This window comes from Mandrillus leucophaeus, unplaced genomic scaffold (genome assembly GCF_000951045.1).
Source record: "Mandrillus leucophaeus isolate KB7577 unplaced genomic scaffold, Mleu.le_1.0 Scaffold284, whole genome shotgun sequence".
NCBI lineage: Eukaryota > Metazoa > Chordata > Mammalia > Primates > Cercopithecidae > Mandrillus > Mandrillus leucophaeus.
This window is the reverse complement of record NW_012102965.1, coordinates 2,653,823-2,668,326: the sequence shown is the minus strand read 5'-3', so window position 1 is coordinate 2,668,326 and position 14,504 is coordinate 2,653,823. Positions and strand designations below refer to the sequence as shown.

The following is a 14,504-nucleotide window of genomic DNA, read 5'->3' as shown; positions in this document are numbered from 1 at the left end:
AATCCAGAGGAGAAATGCCTCCCATCAAACCAGCCTCCTGCTCACATGCAGTGCAGGAATGTCTGTGAGAAGAGATTTAATGAGGTCTTTATTCACAGCTTTAAAGCTGGAACAAATGTCAACATTTGAAAATCAAGGGATTTCACATGAAAATCCAGATTTCTGGCATCTCTTAAAACAGAAGATCTGGCAGCACTGGGCAGACATTCCTGCTCAATGGACTGAACAGAGGAGCAGCTGCCCTCTGGATGGTGCATGGTCCGTGTGACCATGTTCTCCAACTCATCCTCATTACCTTCCCCCAGCTCACATGTGCTGTCTGGCCACTGTGGGCATCTGAGTTTGCAACTGCTAGTCTAACATTTCTCTCCATTATTTGAAAAGTGTAATAATCGAAACTAGACTTTAAAGATGGTTTGATGACAGAATTCAGTAGAAAGAACACTTCTAGTGAGGAACGCTGACGGGTGGGTGGCATTGACAAACAGGCCAATCTGCCTTGAGTACTTGAGTTCAGCCTTGTTAACTGACCTTACTGAACCAAGGGCAACTTTACACTCAGCCACCCCATAATATTGGCTTGTGGATAGCTGATGCTAGCCAAAGCTGGTAGGCCAAATTCTAAGATGATCTAAATGAGCAACATCCTGTATATTGAATGTGTGCATAACCTGTAACTTGCTTCTAAGAAGAAGAATATGGCAAGTAATGAGCCATTACTCCTGTGATTGTGCTATGTATCCTTGCAAAGATGGATGGATGTTTGCCGAGGTCCCTGATAAACTCACTTTGAGTTAATCACAAGCGAGAGTAATCTGATTAAATCAAGAGGGATAGTGGGGCTGATCTACTCAGACGAGCTTGTTACAGGAGGGTCCAAGCCTTCTCTGAAGCCAGGGATTTGAAGAGATGCTCTTCCATTGGCCTTGAAGAAGTAAATGAAATGAGTCTCATAGTTGCAAGGAAATGAATTCTGCCAACAAACATGGGAGCTCATGTTTGTTGAACCTTAGCATGAATGAACCTTAGCATGAACCTTAGGACTCTGAATGAACGGTAGTCCCGCTAATACTTTGATGGTAACCTCGTGAGACCCTAAACAGAGGACTCAGCTAAGCTGTACCCGGACTCCTGACCCACAAAAACTGTGAGATAACAAATGTATATTGTGTTAAACTGCTAAGTTTGTGGCACTTTGTTATGCGGAAACATAAAACTAACACACCATGTACCATCATTAGTTATAATTACAGTAGCTTCCTTCTTTTGAGGATCCATTATGTGCTAGGCACTATGCTTTGCATTAATCAGTGCTTAGCTTAAACACAGACACAATGAAGCGCTTGGAAAACTGTAAACAGATTTTTTTTTTTGAGACGGAGTCCTGCTTCGTCACCAGGCTGGAGCACAGTGGCGCGATCTCGGCTCACTGCAACCTCTGCCTCCTGGGTTCAAGAAATTCTCCTGCCTCAGCTTCCCAAGTATCTGGGATTACAGGCGCGTGGCACCACGTCCAGCTAATTTTTGTAGTTTTAGTAGAGACGGGGTTTTACCATGTTGGTCAGGCTGGTCTCGATCTCGTGACCTCGCGATCTGCCTGCCTTGGCCTCCCAAAGTGCTGGGATTAGAGGCATAAGCCACCGCACCTGGCCTATAAACAGATTTTTTTAAAATAAAAGGAAAAATGAAATAGATTCCTTTAAGTAGTTCCAAAGCATGAGCTCCATTTCAAATATCTTTTCCCGTACTTTAGCATGCATCCTAATTCCAGATTTTCTTTAATATATACAAATTAAATTAGAGGCCAGGCGTGGTGGCTCACGCTTGTAATTCCAGCACTTTGGGAAGCTGAGGTGGGGGGATCACAAGGTCAGGAGTTCAAGATCGGCCTGACCAACATGGTGAAACCCCGTCTCTACTTAAAATACAAAAATTAGCCAGGCATGGTGGCGCATGCCTGTAATCCTAGCTATTTAGGAGGCTGAGGCCGGAGAACCGCTTGAACCCGGGAGGTGGAGGTTGCAGTGAGCCGGGATTGCTCCATTGCACTCCAGCCTGGGTGACAGAGTGAGACTCCGTCTCAAAAAAAAAAAAAAAAAAAAAAAGTTTGAATTAGAGTGCTTTTGTACATCTGAAAGACTGTGCTCATCTAAATGACAGCTGGTTAGAAGAAGGAAGGATCAAGGCAAGAATTCCTGCTGCCTGCTTCAGGTCCACGTGTGCACAAGCAGACATTCACTCTAAGTCAAAGAGGAAGCAAAGCTGACAATTAGCATTAGAAAGGATGTGGAGATTCCCTTAGGACATAAGTGCAGACATGATCTAAATAAAGGGGCAGGAAGAGAAGGCTCAGAGAGTCAAGAAATTGTACAGACTGACCATCTTTGATTGGGAAAGATGAGAAAAATCCAGTTAACATCCTAGTATTTGATGATGATGAAGACAACACATGACAATTTTAACCCAAATGAATTTTTTTTTTTCTTTTGAGACAGAGTCTCGCTCTGTCGCCCAGGCTAGAGTGCAGTGGCATGATCTCAGTTCACTGCAACCTCTGCCTCCTGCGTTCAAGTGATTCTCCTGCCTCAGCCTCCCGAGCAGCTGGGACTATAGACAATCGCCACCACGCCCGCCTAATTGTTTTGTACTTTTAGTAGAGATGCGGTTTCACCATATTGGCCAGGCTGGTCTCGAACTCCTGACCTGGTGATCTGCCTGCCTTGACCTCCCAAAGTGCTGGGATTATAGGCATGAGTCACCGCACCTCACCCCCAATCAATTTTTTTTTTAAATCCCTCTACGCTGGGTGCAGTGGCTCATGCTTGTAATTCCAGCACTTCGGGAGGCAAAGGCAGGTGTATTGCTTGAGCTCAAGAGTTTGAGATCAGACAGGTCTCAGTCAGTGAAACCCTTCCCTTACCAAAAATACAAAAATTAGCTGGGTGTGGTGGCGTACGCCTGTGGTCTCAGCTACTTGGGAGGCTGAGGTATAAAGATTGCTGGAGCCCAGGAAGTCAAAGCTGGAGTAATCCATGATCACGCCACTGCATTCCAGCTTGGACAGAGCAAGACCCTGTCTCAAGGTAAATAAATAAATAAATAAACAATAAAATCTCTCTAAACATCATTGTGTGATCAATTTACAATATATTCCTATTGCCATCTTTATCTATTATGCTTGTAAGTCCTCTGAGAGAACGCACTCACTTGCTTGGAACTTTGTGTTATTGTTTGTGCTTCGAATCAGCTGAAATGCCTTTTGGAATCCCACTGCGTGCTGGGTAGGACTGTCTGAAGACTTCACGTTGCTAACAAAGGTGGACATTTTCCTTTTTGTCTCACTGGTAGCTGGAGACAAGAAGGTCTTATAGCACTGGTCTAGTGAGCAAGTCCGGACGGTATCTGCCACAGTTAACACAGAAATCTGCAGGAAAGAAAAAAAAAAACGAAAACCAAACCAAACCTGTTATCTTACCACTTAAAGATTTATTTGTTTGTGTAACAGAAGAGCCCAAGGAACGAGAAGGCCTACAGAACAGATTCTGAGAGTTTCAAAATAAATCCCTGGAGCCATCAATCTATCAAATTTGAAAAGGATCCATAAGGACTGGTAAAGTGGGGAAACCCCTAGAGTTTGGTTTTTGTTCCAAGATGAAGGAGTAGTACTGTGTTCATATATAACATTAAACTCACACACAAACTATTTTATGCAGAGAAAAGTCATAGCAAGAAGGAACTATCCTGGTTTTCAACCTGGAGGTGAGGGTGAGGGTAAGAGAGTATGGTGTGTGTGTTTTAAGCCACTAAGTTAGTGAGCAAAACCGCTGGAGTTGGCAAAGTCAAAATGATGAAGCAGAAGATGTCCACACGCAATAGATTATCATTAGCTGTACCCACACCTCTCTCCAAGGTGTCCCAGAGATTAGTCAGCCACTAGTAGCTTTCCCTTCTCCCTGACTTCCCAACAATCTTGCGATAAAGTTCAGCCATCCACCAGCATCTAAATCCCCCACCCTTCTCCTCCTCAGCATAACCTCCAGTGTGAAAGTCATGGCTAATTAGAAACCTTACCATGAGCCATAAAGAAGTATAAGACTAAGGTTGGTGGTAGTTACAAAAGAGATTTTTGGATTGGTGGCTGCTTCCTCAAATATTAGAATAATACTCCTTTCCCAAAGTCCTTTTAAAGATGGATTTAAAAAAATATACAGATGGTCCCTGACATACAATGGTTTGACTTTACGATGGTGCGAAAGCGATAGGCAGGCAGTGAAGCTGTACTTTGAATTTTGGATCTTTTCCCAGGCTCCTGATACTCTCTCATGGTGCTGGACAATGGCAGGGAGCCACAGCTCCCAGTAAGCCATGCAATCACAAAGGAGAACCGCTGATACAGTATTCTGCAGTGTACTACTGTATTCAATAAACTACATGAGATAGCCAATACTTTATTATGTTATAAAATAGGCTTTGTGTTAGATGATTTTCCATAACTGAGGGCTAACCTAAGTGTTCTGACAATGTTTAAGGTAGGCTAACCCAAGCTATGATGTAGCTCAAGTGTATTAAATGCAATTTCAACTTATGATAGATTTATCAGGATGTAACCCCATTGTAAGTCAAGGAGGATCTGTTATATCACAAAACAATAAAGTACTTTAAAAAAGGCATTCAAGGAGAACCTCATGCCATTGGGGTCACAGGGGTCACGGTCACCTTGTCATGTTCATCGATGGCACTGAGGATGACCTGAGCAGCGTCCTTGGCAATCTGAAGCTGAGTGTCTGTGACCGAAGCCCCGTGGTCCAGAATCACGACTATGTGCTTTGACTGCGGCCGGACTGTAGAGACGTAGATGGGTCTGCAGGGAGAAGAAGCTCTCTGGGGTCAGTCTTGGTTTAGGTAAAGGGCCTCAACACAGCTGTGAACATTACAGTACACGGGCATGTTGGTCTCTGTGTTCTCCCAGAGATGGCACAAGGATGGAGAGATCCACATGGAAGGACAAACCATACTGGTGCATTGAAAATAATACCTAAGGCAATAATACCTAAGAAAACAAGACAACAAGGTGTGTCTGTGGAACAGGTATGGATAATTTATGCCTTTAAAGATCAAAGCAGACAAGAGAAGCTTTTCAGCAGCAAACTCTTTTGGAGGCTGGCTTTTTCAGCATCACTAACATCCTGCTTTTCTCTCTCTCTCTTTTTTTTTTTCTCAGAGAAAAGCAGGATGTTAGTGCTGTTTAACTCAATGCATTCTGCACAGCTCAAAACTTCTAGTAGTTAAAATCCTCATATAAAATATGCACAACCTCTGCTTGATATTGCCCGGTGTACCTGTTTTGCTAAAGGGTGTGGATGTGGCGGCCCCTTGGGCTGAGAGATCAGTCAAGGAGAAAAAGGTCCCCTCACCAGGGCTGGATTATCCTCTGCAGACTTGCAGAGTGGAGTTTGGCTAGAAGTGAGGCAGGCTATAACCCATGAGCATGCTGAGCAGCTTTGAATGGCAGGTTTGGTTCCTCTCTTCTCATACAAAGGCTCCTGCTAAGAGGCCCCTTTCCTTTCTGGACTGAAACAATTCACATAGGTCAGCCACCAAAAGGCCCCTTATCTGAGCATTTAAAACTGTGCCATCAAAATTTGTCCAAGTCTGTGATAGCCACTCTTCTTGCCAGGTTTTTGTTTGCCAACATTGAAAAAAAGGGGGTTGGGGGCAGCCACAAAGGAGAAATGCCTCCCATCAAAGCAGCCTTCTGCTAATGTGCAGTGCAGGAAGGTTTGTGAGAAGAGGTTTAATGAGGTCTCTATTCACAGTTTTAAAGCTGGAACAAATTAGAAGGAGTTTAAGAAAGCAAATCAGCCTCAAGAGAATTCTCTCCTTTACTGACACCCCTAAAACACTAGATTTTTCCTGTGAAATGTTAGATGCCAGCTGAATCACAAAAGCCTGGGCACAAATTAAGAAATGTAGGCAAAGTACCAAAAAAACTCAAAATCTGGCCAAATTTACACTAGTTGTTCTCAAGCCCAAAGTCCTACAGTAATTACTAAAGTACCACTATATTTTCACTAGTCGATACGATTGAGCCATTAGGGAAATGGAATAAAAAGAATCCAGGAGAGGTAGCTACAGAAATGAAACAGAGAACAGAAAAGAAGGAAAATCTGATCATCTCAACACTGACAAGTAGGTCAAATATTTAACTTTTTAGATTCTCCAAGCTAGGTGGGTGGATTTTCTTTAAAATGACACACTTCCTTTGTTCAAATTCAATTCACATAAATGAAACTTGGGATATGTGTTGGCATCGTCACATTAAGTTGTTAAAAGCTGCTTTAGTGGGATATATAAATAGTGATGTTAAATGCACAAACTGGGGGGACGTCCTCATAGAATGACTGGTATCCACCAGTTCCTTTCTTGTGTTGCTATGTCCTGAAATCCATTCCATACTTGCAATGAATGTAGAGAACTTGGAAAGGCATCATAGGAAAGCAGTTAGGACAAGAGATGCGAATTGCAGTCTATGAGGAGAGAAATGTGGATTATTAAGCCAAGGGAAAAGAGGTTCAAGGGCTAATTAGTGCAGATTTAGGGTGGAGACACATGAAAACTTTCCAAATTGCCTTGTGTTGGTGAATGCTGATTTTGACAAAGTTTCGCTTTCCTTTTTAAACTTTCCTTCACGGGTGCTTCGTTAAAATCAGCAAGCCACCTAGCCTATCTCTTCTTAGAAGCAAATGAGAATTAGATGGTTCATGGTGGCCTTTGTTCTCGCGAGAAGCCATGGTCATGGCTTCTGGTCCAGTCTCCAAGACACTCAAGTCTTCACCAGAATGTATGGGGAGGGAAAGGAAGAAACTAAACACACAATAAAAATATCTTAGGATGGCTGGGCACGGTGGGGCATGCCTGTAATCCCAGCACTTTGGGAGGCTAAGGTGGACGGATCACCTGAGGTCAGGAGTTCGAGACCAGCCTGGCCAACTTGGTGAAACCTCATCTCTACTAAAAATACAAAAATTGGTCAGGCTTGGTGGTGGGTGTCTGTAATCCCAGCTACTTGGGAGGCTGAGGCAGGAGAATTGCTTGAACCCAGGAGGCAGAGGTTGCAGTGAGCCAAGATCGTGCCATTGCATTCCAGCCTGGGCAACAAGAGCAAAACTCCTTCTCAGGAAAAAAAAATAAAAAATCTTAGGAAAAGCACAGATGAAGTATTTTCCTCGGGGAAAAATTCTGGATACAATTTAAAGTGAAGATGAAGGGAAGCTAAAGTAATTGTGTAGACTCCAGAAAATGGTGTGAAAAGTGGGTGCCCTGCACTACAGCTCCAGATATTCTGGCGTCAAACATATGACACGGCAAACAGGAAACTGCCAGGATTAAATAGGAAAGTGTACTTGCTTCGGGGGGTTCTATAATTAATGAGTCTTGTCATACAAATTATCTCACCATTATTGCCCTTCTGGCTACATGGTAGAATCTCAAGTCATGTCTGTGAGTGAGAAAAGCAAGATGTTAGTGATTTTTAATCCAATGCTTTCTGCTCACCTCAAAACTTCTAGTAGTTAAAATCTGCATGTAAATTTCACGCAGTATGGCCAAGCATGTCATCACAGAAAGGGAAGCTGAGTATAACAAACTCTACTCTGAGATATGTTATAAAGTTATGTTCAAGGGCTGCCCTATAGACAAGGTACCATCATTCACATTTCAACAGAGAATTCTGAAACTCAAAACACTCTAGGTGCTTCACACAATTTGACTTCAGGAGTAAGTACTTTTTTTATTTGGCATGTTACATAGCTATAGAAAAGCTCTGGATTTTGTAATTTGCCCTTGCCTGGAATTTCACATCCACACATACTAAATGGTGAATTCATTTCAGAACAAGTACAAATTTCTGAATCCACAGCTTAGAGGCATAGCCATGAGTAGAAACGAGAAGTTTTATCTTTCATGTAGATCACTCTTAAACAATAATTAAAAACTTCAGAATGCAAGTCAACATACCTACTGCGGTGTTCGTAGCTGCCCTTACACCGGAACTTGTGTGCTGGGAAAACAGTGAAAATTCCTTCTTCTGAACTGAAATACTGCCACTTAATTCCAGGGTTGGATTTCAGGTTGTCTGCAAGAACTAGAGGGGTGAGGAAAATGAAGTATAACCACCAAATCCACAGGTGCATGGAGGCACCGCTTCTCAGGCATCTGTTTTGCATAAACCGCTTGTAGTATGAAGAAATCCCACTAGATACAAGGTTGTAAATTTTCTATGAAACATGTTTTCTGCCCCTTAAAAAATACCCTAAGAATAGAAAATACAATGTTTCAGCTAAGTGAAGCTATTACTCTTAATATTGTACCATGACATTATATGTCTTGGATTCTTTTTCCAGTACAAATGATTCACTTGCATTAATCTCTCCCTGCTCTGAGCTGGCCCCTGTTGGGTCAGCACACACTAGTTGGCTTGGGGTGCAGTCTGTAACTGTAGAAAACAGTGATGTTAATAGGCCTCATCGCCAGAGGGACTAGACCTGTGACCTTAACCTTGCCTTTGCTTCACAATGAAGGAAACAGCATACATGGTACTTAAAAAGACAGGCCATCATTGTCTGGTTAAGCTGTTACTTACGGAATGATTCCTCTGTGCCAGGTGCTGGAATACAGGCTTCCTTATGTTATCTCATGTCATCCATAAAGCAACCCCAAGATGTGGGTGGTATTGTTATCACTACTTTAGAGTCGAGAAAATATGCTGAAGTGATTTGTCAAACACCTCCTCAGTAAATGGCCAAGCTGGGATTCAAACCTGGCTATCCTGACTCCTGTGTTCCTTACATCATGCTGTACTGCCCCCCTTTATCTACACAGCATTCCTACCGCTGACCTGCATCTGCCATTCCCTCAGCCCACCTTGTTGTGTGCAATCCTGTCCCACAACCTCCATGAAGTCTTTCTTACCCTCTCCCGCAATCAGAATTTCCTCTCTTTTCTGAGCTCTTAGGATGTTTTGCTCTGCTCCATTCTGACTCAGCTACTTATTACACACTTACTACGTGCTGGTCACTGCTTTACATTTGGCAAGATATACAAAGATGAGCACAAAACAAGCCCTATTGTAATAACTGATAAACAAGCAGAGTTACACAGATGGAAATGGAACAAAAACAAATTCAGTTGCGGGAAGATTCCAAGCAAACGTAAAAAGGAAGGAATGCGTGAGGTGTATTTGATCAGAAAATACATGAAGCTTTAAACACCCATGTGATCAAATAAGGATCTGTTTGTATGACTGTAAGGGCTGAGGCTGAGATATGACTCTAACAATGATGAGGGATCTTCACCTCTACTGTAGACAAAGAGCTTTCACACAGGATATTTAAGTTTCACAAAATACTACACGATATGTGGTCTTATCTTCAGATTGCAATGAAGAAACTGAAGCTCAAAGAAATTAAATGGCCCTTTATAACACTGCCATGTTTTATTTTCTTCATAGCATTTATCACCCTCTGAAATATCATTTAATACCAGTTCATTCTTCTCTTCTCCTTTCCCACCCCCAGTTAAATTTTAAGATGCAAGCAATGAAGAACTTGGCCTTGTCCCCCCTATAGCCTAGAACAATGCATGCACAGTGAGTGTAAATAGTTCCTACACAAATGAATATCCACGGCTAGTAGGTGTAAGATCATGCTTTAACATAGCTCTTCTGACTCTGTGTTTCTCACTAAATCCTTCGGCCTCAAATAAAAGTGGGTGGACTAATTATGGTATTATGTTTTTATACCATATGTAGCATCAGGAATTACATTATGAAATGGGAGCTGCAAAGTTTTGCAGGATATTGTGGGGGTGATGGTTCCCTGTGAACTCAGGTGCAACAGTCATGTACCTGCCTCCTCTCCGCTAGAGCATCATGAACTCCAAGAAGGTAAGATGATGGTCTACTCTGTCTCCTTGGCACTCAGGACAGTGGCTGTGCTGTTCTGCAGGTTTGTTATATTAGCAGGACTGAATTCCTATTCTATTTTTTATTTAAAAATTTTTTTTGAGACAGGGTCTCACTCTGTCGCCCAGATGGGAATGTAGTGATGCAATCACAGCTTACTGTAGCCTTGTTCTCCCGGGCTCAAGTGATCCTCCTGCCTCAGTCTCTTGCACAGCTAAGACTATAGGTGGGCACCATCACACTCAGCTAATTTTTTTTATTTTTGTAGAGACAGGGTGTCACCATGTTGCCCAGGCTGGCCTCAAATTCGTGGCCTCAAGTGATCCTTCTGCCTTAGCCTCTTAAAGTACTAGGATTACAGGCATGAGCCACCGTGCCCAGCCCCAAGATTTTATCTGAGACAGACAGGCCTTGCTTTCAGTCTCTGCTGTCCCTAGTTCACTGTATTTATATCCACTATTATTCTGATGGCTGCTTGGCTTTGATCAACTTTTCATGATTTGTTCTTGGCCTACCATGGGCAGGGAACAGCTTTTAGGAATAGAGGTAAGGAGAAAAAAAATATTAAATCCTTACCTACAAAAGAAAGACTAATTCAGGGAGATTGGAAATATACACTAAACTTTTAATTAATTATCACAGTATCTGATTAAGAGCTTGGGTGAGGTACAGAGAAGGGCTATGGAAATCCAAAGATAGGAAAGATCTACCTGTGCTCATTGAGATGGTGTTGGGAACAAGTCCTGAGTGAGTACCTATGACCGTCTAGGCATTATGCCACGTGCCTTCTACAAAGTATGGTGGACTTTTGCCATTTGGGCATGTACCTTGAAAACATACCCACCTCCCAAGATGACCAACGTGCAAGAGGAGGGGAGTGAGGGCTTTGCAGCGGGGTCACTACAGAGAGTGCTCAATTAGCAAGACAGGAAGCCAGAGGCCAAGTTCCTCTCAATGACTTGTTAAAGGACAGTGTACATAAGTGCACAGCATGTGCTGTTGCCATCTACATATGATGTAGAGTGCGGAGTGACAATATATTCAACTCCTTTCCCTTTTTCCATCCGAGTGAAGATCACCACTTTTAATGGTTTATTTACTTTGCAGGGGTCTTTCTGCCATTAGCAATATGTTATCTGAGGACTACCTTTTTGAGCCATGGCAAATATTTTGATTGTGTTCCAAAAATTAAAACATGTGACAGTCATTAAACTTTGTGGTTGGTGTTAAAATGCCAGTTTCATCTTTATTTCTAGCATGTACATACTCAGGTATGACTTTAGTGCTGGCTCCACCTATCACTGGAACAATTTCAAAGCATGAGGCAAAGATAAAGACATTGGTCAATAAACTTCATTTTAGACTAATCGTTAACAACAACTTACAAAGAAGAAAATGCTGGAACAACATGTGACTATTCCATAAAAGTGGCCCATGGTGATGCCTGTGTCAACCTGCCCACTCCCAGAAACATATGCCCAGAGCCAAACAGGGTCACACCTATGTGGGGTCTGATGAAACATAATGGAGACTCGACTCTAGCAAACATCTACCTGGCATCTGCATGTGCCAGCTTTGTGCTAATGCTCCCACATATAGCATTTAATTCTCACCTCAACAAACCAGTCTTTTAACATGCACTAAAGTTTCATGTGTTTAAATCAGAATGGAGCGAACTCCATAGACATTTAGGAACACTTTTTTTAAATTAATTTTTTTTTTTTTTTTTTTTTTTTGAGACGAAGTCTCGCTCTGTCGCCCAGGCAGGAGTGCAGTGGTGTGATCTTGGCTCACTGCAAGTTCCGTCTCTGGTGTTCATGCCATTCTCCTGCCTCAGCCTCCTACAGGCGCCTACCACCATACCCAGCTAATTTTTTTGTATTTTTAGTAGAGACTGGGTTTCACCGTGTTAGCCAGGATGGTCTCAATCTCCTGACCTTGTGATCACCCACCTCAGCCTCCCAAAGTGCTGGGATTACAGGTGTGAGCCACTGGGCCCAGCCTTTTAATTTTTTATTTTTATAGATTTAGGGGGTACAAATGCAGTTTTGTTACATGGACATATTGTGTAGTGATGAAGTCTGAGCTTTTAGGGTAACCATCACACGAATAGTGTACATTGTACCCATTAGGTAATTTCTTTTCCTTTTTCTTTTTCTTTTTTTTCCCCTGAGACTGAGTCTCGCTCTATCACCCAGGCTGGAGTGCAGTTGTGCGACCTCGGCTTACTGCAACCTCCGCCTCCTGAGTTCAAGTGATTCTCCTGCTTCAGCCTCCCAAGTAGCTGGGATTACAGTCATCTGCCACCATGCCCAGCTAGTTTTTGTATTTTTAGTAGAGACAGGGTTTCACCATGTTGGACAGGCGGGTCTTGAACTCCCGACCTCAAGTGATCCGCCTGCCTCTGCCTCCCAAAGTGCTGGGATTACAGGCATGAACCACCGCGCCTGTCCTCATTAAGTAATTTCTCATTACTCACCCCGCCTCCCACCCTCTCACCTTTCCAAGTCACCTTTCCAAGTGTCTATCATTCCACTCCCTCTGTCCAAATGCACACATTATTTAGCTCCCACTTATAAGTGACAACATTCAGCATTCGACTTTCTGCAGGAACACTTTAGAATTCCCACTCATCCCCTATCCCTCACTGCTTTAAATGACCAGATCTCTGTATAGAAACTTCCCTTCAGTCTGGCACAGTGATTGGCCAACTTCTGTAATGGGCTGGATAGCAAATACTTCTGGCTTTGCAGACCATAAGGTCTTTGTCATAACGACCCAAATCTGTCTTTAGAGGGCAGACACAGACATTTATTTGTAAATGAATGAATGGGCTGTGTGCCAATACAAGTTTATTTACAAAAATCACTGGCAAGCTGGATTTGGTCAGCGGTCCTCCAACAAAGCTATGCAAAATATACTACACATAGGACTTAAAGCATTTCCAAAGCCTTAGACTTTTAGCTATTACACCCCTTGCCCTCCCCAGATCCCTCATGCATACCGAGGGGCTGTAACACATTTTATCCTCACAAAAGTCCTAGGAATAAAAATTAATTATCTTCAAGTGACAGCTGAGGAAACAGGCTCAGAGAGCTTGTTTTTTGACATGCCTGAGGTTTCACAGTGGGCAAGAAGGGGCCATGAGAGTCAAGGCAGTCTGTGACCACAATGCCTGTCTTCTCGCCTCTCCGCCAGGAAACTTGCCCTTTGTGAGACATCTGGCTGACATGAGTGTGTGTAAACATGGAAGAGGCTTTTTCTCCACCTAGTCTCCTGGGGTCTGAAGCTTTAACCTTGATCTCACATTAGCACTGTTCTCCAGACAGCCCTGCCAACCCCTTAATAAAAAGGCAAACATTGCCTTTGGAAGTAAAGGAAAGCTCAATGACCTCATTTAAAAGTAACATCTGTAACAATAAACAGGCTACAGTGAAACTATTAAAAGGGGAGCCAATGGGAGCAAGAATGTTTTAAAAATAAATCAAAACTCATATAGTGCATGATACATTTAGTCTCACCACAAAAGATCATTCTGGTTCATTATAATCATTCCAACACTATAGCACAGTTTCAGGCAAGGTTTCTCCAATTCTCCTGCTGAGGACTCCTTTGGCATCTGATTAAATTACATCCATTATTTGGTACTAGCAGAAGATGATGGATATGATGGTAATGAGGTCCCCGGGGCCCAGAAGTAATCTATCAATGTGCTGTGCTTCCCAGGCGGCCCCTCTCTGACCTAGATGTGGAGGTGAATGAGAGCCTTATTATCCACACAAGCAACCCAGAGGGGGCTTTCCCCATTCCTATGAGTCAGTTAGGTGTCTAGCCACTGGATAACTTGGGCTGGTGTCCAACCACAGGGTCCTTCACACTCACTCTTTCCTCAAAAATGTTGGAAGTGGTCCAGGAAAAAAGCTGGGCAGACGCCCAACCCATCGAGCGGTGATGCACAGCATTAGGATTTAAGTGATGAATGGGCAGGGTCTGTATCTGTCTAAATTGCTCTACACACCTACACTTACCTCAGACAGACACATGTGCAGGAGGCAATAAATGGTGTCTTTCCTCAGTGAAGTGTATCCCCAAGCTAGAAGTTACTGCACCCTTTTAAATCCTCCTCTGGTGTTTTCCCTCTTCCTACCTTCTACTCTGCATTATCGTTGTTATAGGTACATTCCACCTCCTCCATCCCTAGATTCTAAGATCCTTGAGGGCAAGATCTATACCTGACTCATCTCTGCATCCTAAAGCAGAGATTTCTAGTCTTTTCACATTGAGGTACATATTCTCTGAGAGATGTAGGATTGGTATCTATAGCACACAGGCTGGGATGATCCGTACGTTTGTGTGTTTAGTTCTAAAATCTTATTTTCTTCTAATGCCAACTTTTTTTTTTTTGAGCTGGAGCCTTGCTCTGTTGCCCAGGCTGGAGTGCAGTGTCACAGCCTCGGCTCACTGCAACCTCTGCCTGCCAGGTTCAAGTGATTCTCCTGCCTCAGACTTCAGAGTAGCTGGGATTACAGGCACCCGTCGCCAT

The 14,504-nt window shown here is 43.0% G+C and overlaps 1 protein-coding gene across 2 annotated transcripts in view; it reads right to left on the bottom strand.

The window, feature by feature from the left end:
- CACHD1 (cache domain containing 1) overlaps positions 1 to 14,504 on the bottom strand; it is a 228,708-nt gene that overhangs the window by 55,596 nt on the left and 158,608 nt on the right. For both annotated transcript variants that reach the window (XM_011985473.1, XM_011985474.1), the window contains exons 5-7: positions 8,017 to 8,143; positions 4,717 to 4,861; positions 3,208 to 3,424 (exon numbers count right to left, since the gene is read on the bottom strand). In XM_011985473.1, coding sequence (XP_011840863.1) covers positions 3,208 to 3,424; positions 4,717 to 4,861; positions 8,017 to 8,143 — 489 coding nt within the window. The remainder of the gene's footprint in view (positions 1 to 3,207; positions 3,425 to 4,716; positions 4,862 to 8,016; positions 8,144 to 14,504) is intronic.